This window comes from Puma concolor, chromosome B2 (genome assembly GCF_028749965.1).
Source record: "Puma concolor isolate L17-30 chromosome B2, mPumCon1.1.hap2, whole genome shotgun sequence".
Classification (NCBI taxonomy): domain Eukaryota; kingdom Metazoa; phylum Chordata; class Mammalia; order Carnivora; family Felidae; genus Puma; species Puma concolor.
Window position 1 is genome coordinate 76,879,917 of NC_141671.1, and position 17,178 is coordinate 76,897,094.

A 17,178-nucleotide genomic window follows, 5' to 3' on the forward strand; every position below is an offset into this window, starting at 1 on the left:
CCTGTATTATGGAAAACCCTTGTTCTGATTTTAAACTACTTTTAAAATACACCCGATTCCCTACCCTAACCTTCTGACCTGACTCTACAATCTGTATGGTGTTGGAGATCACCTCTTTGCCTCCTAAGCTTCTTTCAGAAGAGCACTCTCTGAAAATTTTGGACATGCAACAGGAATAGCAGAAATGCTGCCCTTAATTCTTGACTGTGGATAGAACGGTAGTCGTTTCTTTTAAGTAACTCCTGACTTTGACACTCAATTAAGAATAAATTGGCTTATTTGACCTGAGTCTTCTGTTTATTAGTTCAGTGAATTTTGTCATTCAAGGCCTCTGTCAGCAGTGTGGAAATAGCACAGGCATGCCCAGATTTGAACCCTAGCTCCACGGCCTATTGACTGTGCAGTCTTTGGGCCAGTTTCTACCTCTCACCCTCAGTTTTCATCTGTACAGTGATTCATAGGACTAAGAAGTAACATGAGTAAAGTTCCTTTCACCGTGAGTGTAATAGATGCTCAAAAAGGATTATTTCTTTTTCTTCCCATTGTTACAAAACAAATAAGCAGTATGTGTGTATACCAAAAGCACACTAATGTGACTTTTAGTGTCTGGAAGTTCTTCCAAACCAGTTTACGTTTTAAGCCAATTCCTTTCTCCTTTTAACTGACTCCTAAATTCACTAATTCACTGCCAGCAGGAGACACAGTATTAATTCGAGTTTCTGAATGACTACTTTTACCTCATCCTGACTGTTCCTTATCTCATTTACATAATCTGGTACTAATGGTCATGTCTTCTTCTGTAGTATCAGAAAGTATGCGGGTTCCTGAGGCTCTTATTCCATGAGGGACGTGAAGTTAGAAAAAGGACTTTTCTGGTTTCTTTCTTCCTCTCTGGAAATGAAAGACAGATGACTCTCAAAATACTTCACCAAATATGATAAACACCATTTAAAATAAGCGGATTGGTTCAAAATCTCCAGATATTTCCCCATACAAAAAGGGTAAGTTCAGGCAGCAATCCAGGGTGATAAGCTAGCTCTGAAGCCTCCGTTTCCTTCTAGCACTTATCTAATGATCTGGATATCATCTAGATTAAGAGCCATGCCAGAATGTTAACGGTCACACAGTGGGTGGAAGACCAGATTGTGGGTCTCTAAAAGCAGGGAGTTGGAACCGAGATCCCTTCCTATGGCTTGGACTCTTGAAGGTCTGTGTAATGAGTGAAATGGGAAAGCATGAAGAAAATCTGTCCAACACAAGGGAATGTCAGGTTATTTTGTCTGCCCTGACCTTATTTATGAGGTGACAGGGGAGAGGAAAGAGAGATTTCCTCAGAGAATTTGTAACCGCAGCCCTACCTACATAAGAGTTGGGAATTCAAATATATTCCACCTATGTGGTCTCAGAAACCTCAAACCAAAACATAAAATGGCCTCCCATTAGTAGTTTCCCAGGCTGTTTGTCAGAGGTGTATACACATTTTTAATCGTGAAACACGCTTATGACCTAAAGCCCTCAAAATTCCCACAGGTACACATCAGATAATTATTAGTTTCCAATAAAAAATTAGACAACACATGAGGAAACAAATCATTGTTTCTTGTTTCTGCAAGAAACAAGAGTAGAATTTCACCCTTAGGGCTTCATTATTCATATACAGACTAAAACCAGTTATATTTGAAATGTTAAGGACAATAAGAATCTATTAGTAACATGAGTAAAAAACAAGAGACTGTTAAAATTGCTAACAGAGACTGTTAAAATTTAATTGTGTTGAATTAAAAAACGAGAGAATTTCTAGAAATGAAAAATAGAGGTGGTGAGTTTGAAAATTACATAGCACAAGTAGCCAAAGAGTTTAGACATAGTAGAAGAGCTCAGTGAATGGCAAGATTGAGCAGCGTAAATTATACAGAATGTACCACAGAGAAACAAAGGTGTAAAAAAATATGCAAGAGGTGTGGGGGATCCAACACTTGTAATCAGATTTCCAGAAGTAAGTAGAAGTGAGAATGAGGAAGAGGCAACATCTTGAAGGGATAATGGCCAAGAATGTTCCAGAACTAATGTCATAAATCCTCAAACTCAGCAAGTTTGGCAAATCCCAAACAAAATAAAAAGAAATCCACACATGGACTCTTTGTAGTAAAACTGCAGAACACTGAAGACAATGAGAAGATCCAGAAACAGCCAGAGAGAGACGGATTTAGTAACAGACCAGTGCTTAGTGAATTGACAGCTAAGCTACTAGGTGTAATTTATAAGCCGCCATAGCCTGTTTACCAGAAGAACAGTAGAAGCCAGAAAACAATAGAACAGTATCTTAAAACTGCTGAGAGAAAATAACTGGCAACCTAAAATCATTCAGTAACGAGGAGGATTAGATACAGGTAGGTAAGACTGAAAAGGAAAAATTAAAAAATAAAACAGCAACCACAAAACCAAAATCAGGAGGTTTGAAGGGTCGAGGAGACAGGCTTTCTGAATCCTAATCATAAAAAAGTAAACTGTGGTGAGTATTCTTTCTCCTCGTCACCACCTGGCTCAGGGGGGTATGAACACGTTTCCTATGCAGAATGAGATATGGAGTCAGATATTTTGTATTCATAAATTAAAAGATTCCTTTTTAACACTGTCCTCAGCTGTCACTGTCCTTAAATATTGATTACTGAGGCAGCATAGGATCTACAGAAAGCACAAATTTCATGAAGCTGACATGGGGTCAGAGCACATCTCTGCCACTTATAAGCTGTTATGTTCTTTGGTACCAGTTGACAGATCTGAGAGTTTTCCCTCAGCAGTAAAATGGGATTTAAGAAGAAAACATGCTAACGTTATTGTGAGGATTAAGCAAAGGCATGTTTGCTGACCACTAGCGCCTAATAAGCTGCAGGGGGGTGGGCAGTGGAGCTGGTAGAAGTGGTTGCCGCGGTCCTAGCTACCTTCACCCCTCCACCCCTGCGGTACTGAGGCTGCTTACATTCTGTTCCTTTGTGTGTCCTACAGTTATCAGGCGTAAACCAGCATGGACTGAAGCGTTTCACCTCGAAAGATGGTTCTGTTTCCGTAAAAAAGAAAGTATTATTATTATTGCCGGAGCATGTGAGATTAGGGCTGTGAATCCAGGTTTCACTCTAAAGCCTTTTTGGAGTGTAAGTGTTTTTGCTAGGGTGAGGCCAGTAGCTGGGAGTGATGAGACAACTTGAAAAGCATTAGGAAGCAAAGACAAGAATTTTACAAATCAGAAAGGTGTTGATTCCAAGTAAGTGGATCGTTTTTGTTATTTGTTTTGTTTTGTTTTGTTAACAGTAGAGACTCAAGATACAGTTTGGACTCCAGGCTAACCAGCAGGAGTAGAGCTTGTAAAAGGAACAGGGTAACTAAAGAGAAAGATCTAATGTGTCAGAAATAAGGAACGTTCCTGATAATTAAGGTGAAGTTCCATTTTAACATAAGTACCAATTGTGCCTTTCGTGTATGAGCAGGGATTGGTCATTGAACTTTGCTGGGCCTTATTGATAGAAATTATTAGAACGGGGTAACTGTGTAATTGTCCAAACTGGGGCAGCTCTGAGCAGGCAAGGAGGCTCTGTGAGTAATCGTGGTGAGACAACAGGGGATAAACTGTGACTGGCAAACTGCAGCATGTGTTCGCTCTCCGGTTGGAACTTCTGGATGAAATGGGAACAGAGGATGAAAAGAGTTGAAGGAGGAGCAGAGAATGAAAACAAAGATGAAGTGAGAACAGTAGGGGGAAAGAGACTGTCGCTGGCATGGGGATTTGTGGGGGGGAGATGGGCACCCAGGGGCTACACTGAAGAATTTTAATGCATGGGCTTCTTTCAGTACAAGATCCCTCACACACTCTTTTAAGGAGGTGGTCTGCCAGACCCCAAAGCAGGGGAATCCAGAATTGCCATTTTATGGCCGTCTCCACAGCTGGGCAGTTCTGGGAGGATAGTTTTCAATTTATCTGGTGGTTTCTAGCGTGGCGGTGGTGAAATGCACAGGTATGTAGGAAGAAAACAGCAAAGCTAACTGCACCAGAATATAAAACATGATACTGGTGGATCTTTATCAAGCAAAGAATCAGTGTTTTTTGTAATCCTTTGTTTGAAAAGCATTACCGTTTATATTGTGCTTTAAAAAGATCAATAATGAATAAAAGGAGAAACTTCCCTTGGAAAGTTAAGCGTCAGTTCTTGATTGTTTATTTATGTGGAACACTACATTGTCTGGCAAAGATGAAGAATGTTCTTGCTTCTCGCCCTATTTTAGTTCTCAGCTGCCATTATTGTAGCTGCATGCCACATGTGGCTGTCGAATGCTAGGATGTGCCTCGTCCAAGCTGAGATGTGTTAAAAGTGTAAAAGACTGCATTTTAAGACTTCGTTGTAAAAAATGTGAAATATTTCATAAATTTTACATAGATTACATATTGAAATGATAATATTCTGGATCTATTGTGGTTAGTAAAAATACATTACTAAAATTAATTTAACCTGTTACTTTTTGTTAATGTGGTCATTAGAAAATTTAAAATTATGCTTATGGCTTGCATTATATTTCTTCTGAGCAACACTGTTCAAGACCAAATTTTTTAAAGTGGGTAACTTTAATGAGTCAATTCTTTGCCTTACAAAAGGAAGCATCTATGAGTTCTATAAATGGAGGGATTCTCCAATTGAATAACCATGGCCTTTAAGTAAGGTACATTTAAATAAAAACCTCAGTATCTCCACTTTTATTTTTATACTTAAAAAATTTTAATGTAAGTAAAGTAAGTAATGTAAGTAAAGTAAGTGTACTTTAAAAAATTTTAATGTAAGTCATATTTTAAAAATACTAATCATATTTTCCAGTGGCATAGTGCAGTGTCAGAAACGTCTCTCTCTGTTTTTTTTTTTTTAATTTGTCTTAAGTTCGTTTATTTTTTAGCTCGAGAGAGAGTAAGCAAGGGAGGGGCGCAGAGAGAGAGAGAGAATCCCAAGCAAGCCCCCCACTTGTCAGTGCAGAGCCCAAAGCGGGGGCTCAAACTCACGAACTGTGAAATCATGAACCGAGCTGAAATCAAGAGGTGGACACTTAACTGACTGAGCCATCCAGGTACCCCAAAAGTGTCTCTTCCTAATTTCTCATCAGTTTATCATGGTTTCTAATACTTTGTTTTTTGTTTTCATACCCACTCTCTCAAGCAGTTACTGACTGTAAAGCACTTGGAACCATATCAGTAGAATACTTAAAGGTGGAAGAGGGTTTAGAGCTGTTTTAACACCTTTACTTTAAAAGTGAAGATGCTATATGTTAACTCACTCGAATTTAAATAAAAATTTGAAAAAACCCCAGTAAGTGAATAAAAATAAAAGTGAAGATACGGAGGTTTTTATGTATATGTACCTTATTTCAAGGCTGTAGTTATTCATTTGGAGACTCTTGCCATTTATAGAACTCATGAATGCTTCCTTTGGTAAGGCAAAGAATCACTCGATAAAGTTACCCACATTTGCATAATTTTTTTAAATTTATGCCAGTGATTTTCAACAGGGGTTGATTTTGCTACTCAAGGGGCCACTGTCTGGAAACATTTTGGTTGGCACAACTAAACTAGGTGCTCCTGGCATTCAAGTGGGTAGAGGAGAGGGCAGTGATGCCACGGAATAGCCTACCATGCACAGGATAGACTCCCACAACAAAGAATTGTCCAGCCCAAAATGTTACTAGTGCTGAAGTAGTGAGACCCTCTACTTTAGTTTTCTGTTCTTAAAAATGATAGTATCCACAGCACACGTATGTGAAGCTGGTATATAGACAAGTAACTATTGAATGGGCTGGCTGCTGGCTGGAAGTTCGAAGTAGAGTCAAAGTCCTCTCATCGAGGAGCTTCAGTTTCCTCGGTAAAATGGGCTCAGTGGGTGGGCAAAATATAAGCTCAGGTGCCAACTGATAGGGGGAAAGCAAGGCCAGCCGAGGCTTAACTAGTGGAGAGAAAGAGCAAGGTGTTGTGGTGATATGGACCTTACCAGATGAGTAAATTTGCTGTGTTAGTCAGGCTGCCTTAATTTGCTTTTGCTGCTGTCAGTCCATTGTCTGAGTGATTCCTGCCAGAAAGATATAAGGGAGAGGTCATTGAAAACGGGGGTGAGAAGTCCCTGGTCAAGGGCAGGTGCAAACCTGAATAGGAAGTGTGTCATGCTTTGTGGGTGCTACTGACCAGTGTTTGGTTTAGGTTAGTATTTGTTTTGTTTTCAGGGAAAGATGATTTTTGAACATGTGTATATTCATGTGCAGGTGATGCCAAATAAGGAAGGAGTGGTTAACCCTAAGAGGATATGACAAGAATGGAAAATAACTGATAAATTGGGGGATTGAATAAAAAATATCAAGTATACCCTACCTACAGAGAAACCACGAACTTCTAAAAATGCAGTTTATTCTGTGACTAGTTAAATGAGTAGTAGGAAGAAAACTGACCAGGAGTACGTACACATTCTAGTACTTTAAAATCTCTTTAACCCTGGAATTTTTCAGAGTATGTGTTTCAACTATCAATTACTTATTTTAATTCTGCCAGTAAACTATTTCTAGGGTGAGGGGTAATTCTGAGCCTTGAAGTTTAAGGGATGTATAAAATTTAAAGGTAATTCAGAAGATGATTACAAAGATGAGTAAAGGAAAGTAAAAGGTAAAGATAGTTTAGAAATATTGAAATCATTAAATTTTATAAGATTTGAGAAATTAGTGTGTAACTTGAAACGAAAATAAGACTTAAGCCTCATTTATGTTATGAGGAGTTCCATTTAGAAATATGGAAGAATTTCTAGAGAAAAAATGATTATTAAACATATTGTAGAGAGCCAGGGAGCCATCTTCTGGCAAGCCTGAGTAGTTAAGGGAATATAGAATGCTGCATTTTGGTCTTGGTGATAAGATCTCTGGTAATAAGACTGAGCTCATATCTGGTGGTTACGTGATACTGACCTTTGGAAATAAGATGACGTATGTAGCTACATGTTAAATGCTCAAATATATATACTCAACATTTGTCTTCCTAGGATGCTTTTCTTCAGGGCCTCAGTGACAAATGCCTGGATATTGTCAAAACGTAGCTAAAATATTACCTCCTCAATGGAGTCCTTTCAAATTCCTTCCAACTAGAGATATCCCATTCTGTGCTTCTAGGTATGCTACATACCTCTTTTAAAGCATTTATCATATTGTGTGTGTTCAAGAGAATGTATCAACATTTTATTTTTAATTCCGTTTATTTAATTTTTTTGAGTAAGTAATGCATTCACATGATTCAAGTATGTGTAATGCATTCAAGTATGTGTAAGTAATGCATATCACATGATTCATACCTCGGTCTCCCATCTACTGGTTTCCCCTCCCATGTATACACAAAGGTAACCATGTTATTCTAATTTCATTATGAATCCTTCCAAATTTATGGGTGCATAAGCAAACAATATATATTCGTATTTTCCTTTTTATCAAAATGCTTTCACATTATGTCAATATGTTTATTAAGATGATGGCCAACAAATATTTATTTTTTTAATATTTATTTATTTATTTTGAGAGAGTGTGTGTGCATAGGGGAAGGGCAGAGAGAGAGGGGGGTAGAGAGAGAATCCCAAGTAGGCTCCATGCTCTCAGTGCAGAACTTGAGGTGAGGCTCAGACCCAAAAGCTGTGAGATAATGACCTAGGCCGAAGTCAAGAGTTGGATGCTTGACCGACTGGGCCATGCAGGCATCCTGATCAAATATTTATTTAAAAAATGAGTATACTGGTAAAACAGATTTTTTTCTTTCTTTATCGTGGGGGTCCTCCTGTGGCTTCACCCAACAGAGGTAAACTAGATTGGGGCCACAATTGAAAATCCTTACCTATCCTTTTACCGCAGAAGAGTAGAGTGCAGTCCGTAAACTGCAGTGCTGGCTTTCAAAATTACTCTGATCTCTCCAGAAAGCAGAGGTTCTTATCAGAGTAATGCAGTTTAACCAACATTATGAGAAAATACAAATTCTCTTGGCTATGGAATTAATGATCTAGACAGAACATCAGATTTCTTGTCAGTCTCATGTGACTAAAAGGACTCAGATGTAAATATGCTTAATAATAAAAATAGTCTTTTATTTCTATGTGTCAGTGTTTTGAAAGAGTTGCGAAAGTAGAGTTTTTAAAAGTAATTTAGATCGTTTAAGTAGAAAAATCTCTTCCTACTGGTACTTCCTGCATTAAAAAAAAAAAAAAAGATTCAGAAAAAATGACCTATGTAGTAGGATCCAGAAACTTCTGACAGGTTCAATCAATTCATGTCAGGCGGGAAGTAAATCATATAAAATAAACATATTTTTCCTTAGAAACAAATTATGTGGGGCAATTTTTCAAAAGCTGTGATCCTCTTAGATAAAAACAAATTGTTTTACTTGATAAATGACATTCATCAAACTGCCAAGTATGTGGTACACCGAAAATAGATTTAATTTACTTTTATCTGTGCGTTTGTTGGTTGTTCTAAGATAAAACAAATAATTACAACTAAGTAGGAAAGACAGATGAAACCCACTGATGTAAGTGATCAAGCAAGGACATCAGTGATCCCTTGCAAACTGTAATGACTAGATTTTTATTTGGCACTTGATAAGCAGAGCTCATTTTGAGGTATAAGTCAAGTGGTTTTTAGGTGTTTTGTCTTTCCAGAAAGTATTAACACTAGCAATGGCATAGTAAGAAATATGATGCTGAGTCTTAGAGGCTATGAAGTCTAATCTTGGCTTTGTTGCTAAAAAGCTGTGGATTTCATTCAAGTCCTTGACCCCTGACTTTCAGTCTTAAATGAGGGGATCAGATGGTAATTTGCTGCGTGTTGTTAAGATCCCTTTCAGCTTTGAAATTATTTTGGTAAAATAAAGAAAATAAAAAGAATAGTCATCTGGCCTCCTTAATCATGATTATTTTATGATAGTTGAGTGAAGCAGAGGTAATTGTGGTATCCCTGGTTGATTGAAAACCAGAACATAAAAGATTTGAAAGCCTTCATTTAAGTGGTTTAGTTTTTGTTTTCTATAAAACAAGGTCACCTCAACAATTGATATCTACCAGTTTACTGCTTGGATATTTTGTTGGCTTGTCATTCTTTTCTCCTCCTCCTCCTCCTTCTTTTTTTTTTTTTTTTTTAACTCTGTTAACTTGCTGAGGGTTTTATTTTGACCATATGGTGTAGCATCTTTGGTGGTCAAAATACAATGTAGATTTGTGAGTTGGTTGCCATCCTGAAAGAAAATAACTGTTAAATATTACTGTGTTGTACATACAAGTGAAAGTCTTCTACTTTCATCATTTTGCCGTTTAAATTTGGAGTAAGCAATAATCTTTTTATGTATTGACCTAGATTAGATTAGATAAGAAAGGTATAAGGTGTCTTTCTTTGGGTTGTTAGCGTGAACATTTTATTTATAATGTGTAATATAATAAATTCTGAATAATTTTGATTACTTTGGAATATGATGACCTAAACAAAACTTGGGTTTTTATATGCTTTCTAAAGAAATTAACCAAGATTTTAGAAAAAAGTATTCAGAGAAGTAGAGAAAAGCTCAGTGAAGTGGGAGACAAACACCTGGAGAAGAAATGGCCCAGCAATTTTCAGAATGAAGCTTCCTTGTTTGAAACATCGACCATCTATTTATTAGCCTTGTTTTTCTCCTCAGACCTGAACAGAAAGCTCTTCAAGGAAGGGGCTGTTATCTTCAAATATTAACTGATACTCTCTTTGATGTTATAGTATTATTATCTGACGACTTTTCTTTTCTAAATCACTGTACAGACTATCATGAAGAAAAGAAAGTCTTAAATGGTAAGTCATATAAATTTATGATAAAAAATGGATCGTATTCTTATGAATTACATTCATATACAGAATTGTTTTACAGAATTATTTGGGGTAGTATTTGGATTCTTTTTTGTGGGGGGAGGATATTTTTTATACAAAAGATGTCTTTGCTTACCTAAACTTAGAGGCTTTGGCAGAACTTTATAGATCCCTTACTCCAGCCATTACTCTTAGAGTAAGTAGTCCCTCCTGGAACATCCCTGAACATGGCGATCATCTGCCTGCAGCTTGAATATTTGTTAGTGATGAGGAGTTCCACCCTCAGAAGCAAGACAGAACAAGTCATATCCCCCAGGCATGGAGCTGAATGCCAGTGTTTGCATATAGATGCTGAATAGCCTATTACTACTCTTTCCAGGCTCAACAGCTCTGGCTTCTTCAGCCATTCAGTATGACCGAGAATTATGACTGACATTCTCCCCTCCCCACCTCCAATCAATCAATCAATCAATCAATAAATACATAAATACATACATACATACATACATACATATGGTGTAGTGGTCAGTATTGACTCTTAGGAAATGCCTGGGGCTACATTGGTTGAACTACTTGTTTAAGGTATGTTTTTTTTTTCCCCCTCTATATTTATTTATTTATTTATTTATTTATTTTTATTTTTTTCAATATATGAAGTTTATTGTCAAATTGGTTTCCCTACAACACCTAGTGCTCATCCCAAAAGGTGCCCTCCTCAATACCCATCACCCACCCTCCCCTCCCTCCCACCCCCCGCATCAACCCTCAGTTTGTTCTCAGTAAGGTATGTTTAGAAATAGGTTTTTTTCTCCATGTTTGCAAAAGAAAGTTATAGAAACTCAGCTATAAGCTAGATTGCCAGATTAGTTACCCTTCCTTTTTTAACTTGAGGAATACCGTCGTCTGTATTGTAGACTGACTTATTTCAGTTTTTGATGTAACACCTGAAGCTTTTTGTCTGATAGTATAGCACTCTCTTAAATGAAGGGCCTATCTTGGGTTCCATATAATGATTGACTCTTTTGTGATAATAGGCATAAAACCATTGCTTAAAGACTATTACTGATTCACTGGGCATTTCCATTCCCACCACATATGGCTTCCAGAACCATTAGTTCCCTGTTGCCCTCCTCTGGATGCACTGCATTTAACTAATACCTCGGTTCAAGGTGGCCTTAAGAATGGAATATTAACACATGTCCCTAAGTGTCTGTCTGGCACAGTTACCTATCATGATCTTGTATTCTATAAGATTGTGATATTTATATTTATATTTATATTTATATTTATATTTATATTTATATTTATATTTATATTTATATTTATATTTATTAGCTGCTTCTCATTTTGGTTCATTCAAGACTATGTGGTAGGTCTGTGTATTTGCAGATGTGATCTGTCTGCCAGCAATGTCGTTATTCAAATAACTATTTTAAATCCTGAATGAGATAGATTACTGTGGTATTCCACTAGAGACCTGATCCCTTCAAATTAACAACAGTCATCAAGCAGCACTTTGGGGAAAGAAAATATCCATTCAGTCCACCTAACTTTAGTTAATTATTTTACTCCACCCCTCATTCACCACAGATTCCTTCAACTTTTCTAGAATGATATTATATATAAGGTGTTTTATTTTGCTTGGCAGATGTTGAAATCAAAGCACATTCCACAGCCTATGACATTATTCTGTTCTAAAAAGACATATTTGTATGACATTGTATAGTCTTTTAGAATGTTTGGAAATTGTCTCCTTTGCTGTCTCATGAGATTGCAGGGCAAATTTCTTTACAAGTATGAATTTGAGGAAGCAGAAATGGTGGTTTTTGTAAGATCACAGTGCTGATACTGACTTCAAATCCAGATTTCTTGGTCCTAATCAGGTCCTAATAAGACCCTAATAAGATCAAAATTGAGTAACAATCTGTGAATCCTGTTGATAGCTTTTTCTTATGCAAAGTCTTAGATCGTGATGCATTTGTTTTTTATTTATATATCTAAGAGGCCTCCATATGATAAATGACATTAATCTCATAGTGAAATATCTTTTTTTTTTTAATTTTTTTTTCAACGTTTTTTATTTATTTTTGGGACAGAGAGAGACAGAGCATGAACGGGGGAGGGGCAGAGAGAGAGGGAGACACAGAATCGGAAACAGGCTCCAGGCTCTGAGCCATCAGCCCAGAGTCCGACGCGGGGCTCGAACTCCCGGACCGCGAGATCGTGACCTGGCTGAAGTCGGACGCTTAACCGACTGCGCCACCCAGGCGCCCCTCATAGTGAAATATCTTTTAAGTGATTTTTCAAATAATTTATTAAGGTTATCTTTTCTTATTTTTTGTCATTTGAGATAAAAATACATTTTCATTTTTTTTTTTAATTTTTTTTAACGTTTATTTATTTTTGAGACAGAGACACACAGAGCATGAACAGGGGAGGGTCAGAGAGAGAGGGAGACACAGAATCTGAAACAGGCTCCAGGCTCTGAGCTGTCAGCACAGAGCCCGATGCGGGGCTCGAACTCACGGACCGCGAGATCATGACCTGAGCCGAAGTCGGACGCTTAACCGACCAAGCCACCCAGGCGCCCCTACATTTTCATTTTTATAGTCCTGTTGTTATACTTTTAGTTTTCTGGTAGAGCATTCTTCTTTAGGATTCACTCCTAGTTAGTTCATAACTGTGGCTTTGTTATGTCCCATCTTTGAGACTTCTTTTGTTTATCTGAATGTTAATTATGTTCTGTAGAGTTGCATAGGAAGAGATGGAAACTGAGTGAGTAAGGTCTAGACTCAGGGCTCATGATCAGCCTCATCCCCCAAAATATGGCTGTTTGATATCTTGTGCTTGCACTTAAGTTGGATTTAAACAGAAGCTTCTATGGCTGGAAAGAATCTTGAAACCTCTACACTAGTTTGTCTCAAAGATGCCTCCCCTCTCTGATTTTATATTACTGTGACTTTCTTTTAAAGTTTTTAATGTTTATTTATTTTTGAGAGAGAAAGAGAGAGAGAGAGAGAGAGAGGAAGCAGGGGAAAGGCAGAGAGAGAGGGAGACACAGAATCTGAAGCGGGATCCAGGCTCCGAGCTGTCAGCACAGAGCCCGATATGGGGCTCGAACCTACAAACTGTGAGATCATGACCTGAGCCAAAGTTGGTCAACCGACTGAGCCACCCAGGTGCCCCATATTACTGTGACTTTTAAAAAAAAATTTTTTTTTAATGTTTATTTTATTTTTGAGAGAGAGACAGCATGATCAGGGGAGGGACAGAGAGAGAAGGAGACACAGAATCTGAAACAGGCTCCAGGCTTTGAGCTGTCAGCACAAAGCCTGACACAGGGCTCGAACTCACGAACCACGAGTGAGATCATGACCTGAGCCGAAGTCGGACGCTTAACCAACTGAGCCACCCAGGCGCCCCAACTGTGACTTTTGATATGAGACCTCCAGGATTCACCAGAGACGAAACATTAAATTTGTTTTCCTGCACAGTTTGAGGAATAGAAATGTAATTGTTGCAGTGATTTGCAACAGGCCTTTTGGCAGCAGGCCTCTTTTTTTTCCAAACCAATCCTTCCAGATACCAACAGCACAGTCCTGTTGTGGGAGGGAAATACAGAATGCTTTACAGAATCTCTAGAGTTCTTCCACATCTTTGAGTTCTCAACTAAAAATCACAGTTTTAGTGGGCTTTTAAAATGCTGTGTTGCTGCATGCTGACAGGATTGATTTCAGTGAGATTGTGTAGTGACTGGAACCCTCAGACATTTCTGGTATTAAATATAAATTGGTACAACCACTTTGGGAAATTGTTAAGCAGTAGCTAGTAAAGCCAGATCTACACACACCTTGTATACTTGCAAAAATGCGGATATATGTTCTTTAAGAATGTGCAGGTACATATACAAGAATATTTATAACAGTGCTATTTATGTATAATAGCCCAAGACTGCAAACAACCCAAATGTCCAGCAACAGAATGTATAAACTCTCATATTTGTACAATGTAGTATAAATACAAACTACTGATGCATTCAACAGCATGGGTAATAGTTCAGAAGCCTCAAGGTTTGATTTATTGCTTACTATCAATCATACTTATTTGACATAATGCCAAACAAAAAAAGCCTCAGACCAAAAGAGAACACATCTTATGATTCCATTTTTATAAAGGTCAAATACAGGCAAAAACTAAGGATGCTAAAAGTCAGAATAATGGTTACCCTTGGGGGGAGGGGTGGTGCTGGCTACAAGGTAAGTTTTTGTACATCTATGATTTGTGTCCTTTTATACTATTTTAATAAGAATTTTACTAAAAAGAAGAAAAAAAATAAATGCTATCTAGATGAACGGTAGCTGTTTTGTTTTTCTTTGTGAAGGCATGCTTCCCAAGAGCCAAGTGGCAGATACATTTGCCAAAGAAGGTTGTAGTTCTCCAAGGTATGGATTCTTGTTGTACTTTTTAAAAGCTAAATTACTTCTACACCAAAATAGACACATTAAAAAAAATAAACAGCTCTGAGTTTGAGTTCATGCTTACTGTATTAATCATGGTTCTTTGACATAAGAACTGTAGTGCTCATTTATCAGGCATTGTTGGAGAATGGGCTGTTTTCTGTATGTGAATTTTTAGTATAACTAAAGTTTGATCCATTTTAAACACTTATGTGTAAATATTTGTGTTTAAAAAATTTTAAGTTAAAAAATTTCAAAAATATTTTTGACTTTAAAAACTATTTGAAAATTTTTTTCTGATTATAAAATATGCATTCATGGTGGAAAACTTGGAAAATCTAGAGAAATAGAAAAGAAAGTGATAAAATCAGTTGTAATCTATCAACTCTGGATGTATACTTAATATTTGGTCTTTTCCACCCAGCTTGATTCATATAATACCTATTTCCATATTATTCTATTTTGATAATGCTGGCATTACAATGTATTTTATGAGCAGTATTCCTGTGTCCTATGTCATATTCTGCAAAAGCCATTTTTTTGTCTGCCTTCCATCATATGACCATACCATAATTTATTCAACTACATTGTTTTTCATATATTTAGTTTGTTTTACTGGTTTTTATGGAAATCCTTCAAAATGTATTGCATGGCAACTGTCTTAGTAAATTACGTGATCTCTATATATTTTTGTTAATGTTAACATTTCAAATGCCCTCAGGGTTATATGTATTCTTTGTAATTTTTTTCTCTTCCTTTCTCCCCACTGCCAGTCTATAATATAATAGCATCCTGCTATATTTGTTAAATTTATTAAAGTATTTCATATACAGTTTTAACTTACAGGCATAAGGAAATCTCTAGGATTTACCCCAGGGTGTCCTTATGTTTATAATAAGTGCAAAAACAGTATCAGTTTAATGAACATCTATTACAAAATGGAAGACTTGGTTTTACCTTAACTTTTACTGTTGAACCATTAAAAGATCTTGATGAATTATTAATCTTGATAATAATATATTTGTGATAGGGAGGAGTGAAGGTAATAAGCATGTAGATTTTGTCATGCTTCTTAAGAAAGTATGTTGTGTTACTGCTCTTATATAAAAGATTTTAATATAATGTGTAACCTTTCTTTTATATATTTAATATGTGTATCTTTTCAAGGATATTGTTTGTTTCAATCCAAGTTGGAATAATTACCCCCTAATTGTAAGACCTACCCCCATTATTTAGAACAAAGTTTACCTAGAGAAATATATTTTTCACTATAGATTTTAAGCTGCATATTTAAAATCATATACTTATGTTGTCATATTGCATATTTTTAAGCCATATATTTTTAAAATCACATATTTAATGACTTAATATGTGTTACTGTACAATTATTGATATAATTATTCATTCTTTTAATATTTTATAGCTATGACTGGTTCCAGACAGACTCTTCAGTGACTATTGTAATATATACTAAGCAGAAGGTAAACAATGTCTTTAAAATCAGAAAAAAAGTGAAGTCTTAATAAATGCCAGCTATTTTCTAAGCACTCTTTTTACATTATTAACTTATTTACTCATAGTAACTCCATGGAGTAGATCCTTTTGTTATCCCTATTTTATACATGGGGAAAACAGAAAGATTAAGTAATTTACCCAATGTCACACAGTAAGTGGCAGATCTAGCAGTTTGAACCCAGGCAGCCTGGCTCCAGAGTATATACTCTTAACAGCCATGCTATAGCGTCTTAAAAAAAGCTAGACTACAATGTATTTTATGTACTTTTCCACGCACACACGCATCTGTGTGTGTGTGTGTGTGTGTGTGTGTGTGTGTGTGTGTAAGCATGGATAACAAAAGTGAGAATCCCAGTTAACTTCATTGTAAGAACTAATTTCTTGTGCATAAATTGGAATTTGAAGGACAGTAGAGACTATGATACTTGGTCTAGTATGCTTAAAACACTAATGGGATTCAGACACCCTCTTGAAACTAAAATTAAGGGGTTAATTGATTTACTAAGTACGTATTGAATTTCTGCTTTATTTGCAGCACTATTTTAGAATTCAGGGATCTAATGATGGGCTAGATATGTACATACTTGGCTTTCATGGGGCTTGCATCTGAGAAATCCGATCAGTACACAGACAACTTACAACATCTGCAAACACATCCTTCAGCAACTGGCAAGGTTCTCACACTGGAGGAACCATGTAAATTTAAAGACAAGTTCTGGCAGCTAGGGATTTCTGAGAATGCATGCTACTTCTGCAGTAGCAGAACCACAGATGAGCTGTGAGTTCCTCTGACTGTTACGGCATGATGTGACAACAGGAGTGATGGTAATCTGCTTGATACAGCCAAGAGGATCAGAGGCAGTGCCTGAACCGCTTCCACTCTTTCTCTTTATTGTCTCATCACACAGTCCAAAACCAAGAGGGCATGGCCCAAGGAGGTTGGGGTCTGCTCCCATTGGTAATGTCAATGAGGCACAGAGGATGAATGATTAAGGGAAGGGGGAAGATTTCTATGTAGAATAATGCGTGCATTATACAGTATACATGATAGGTGCCACAATAACTTGTACCAAGGCTATGTAGAAATTAGAGCTGTCTAGAAAGCTGAAGTCAAGAGGTTGTGTAATTTGCACAGCATCATGCAGTAGTAAAAAGATTAAAATGAAGATACATATCTTGATTTCTGGTCTGATTCTAATTTTTTACAGAGTATTTATTCAATAAATATTTACTGAGCACTTACTAGGTACCAAGCAATATTCTTGACAGTCTCATACATTCAGAGCTTAGAGATGAGTGGGTGAGGTAGATATTAAACAGAAACAAATAT

At 36.9% G+C, this 17,178-nt stretch overlaps 1 protein-coding gene across 3 annotated transcripts in view; it reads left to right on the top strand.

Moving 5' to 3' along the window:
* CYB5R4 (cytochrome b5 reductase 4) overlaps positions 1-17,178 on the top strand; it is a 100,428-nt gene that overhangs the window by 40,973 nt on the left and 42,277 nt on the right. For all 3 annotated transcript variants that reach the window (XM_086707341.1, XM_086707340.1, XM_025926129.2), the window contains exons 5-7: positions 9,832-9,861; positions 14,258-14,318; positions 15,757-15,814. In XM_086707341.1, the coding sequence (XP_086563467.1) occupies positions 9,832-9,861; positions 14,258-14,318; positions 15,757-15,814 (149 nt within the window). The remainder of the gene's footprint in view (positions 1-9,831; positions 9,862-14,257; positions 14,319-15,756; positions 15,815-17,178) is intronic.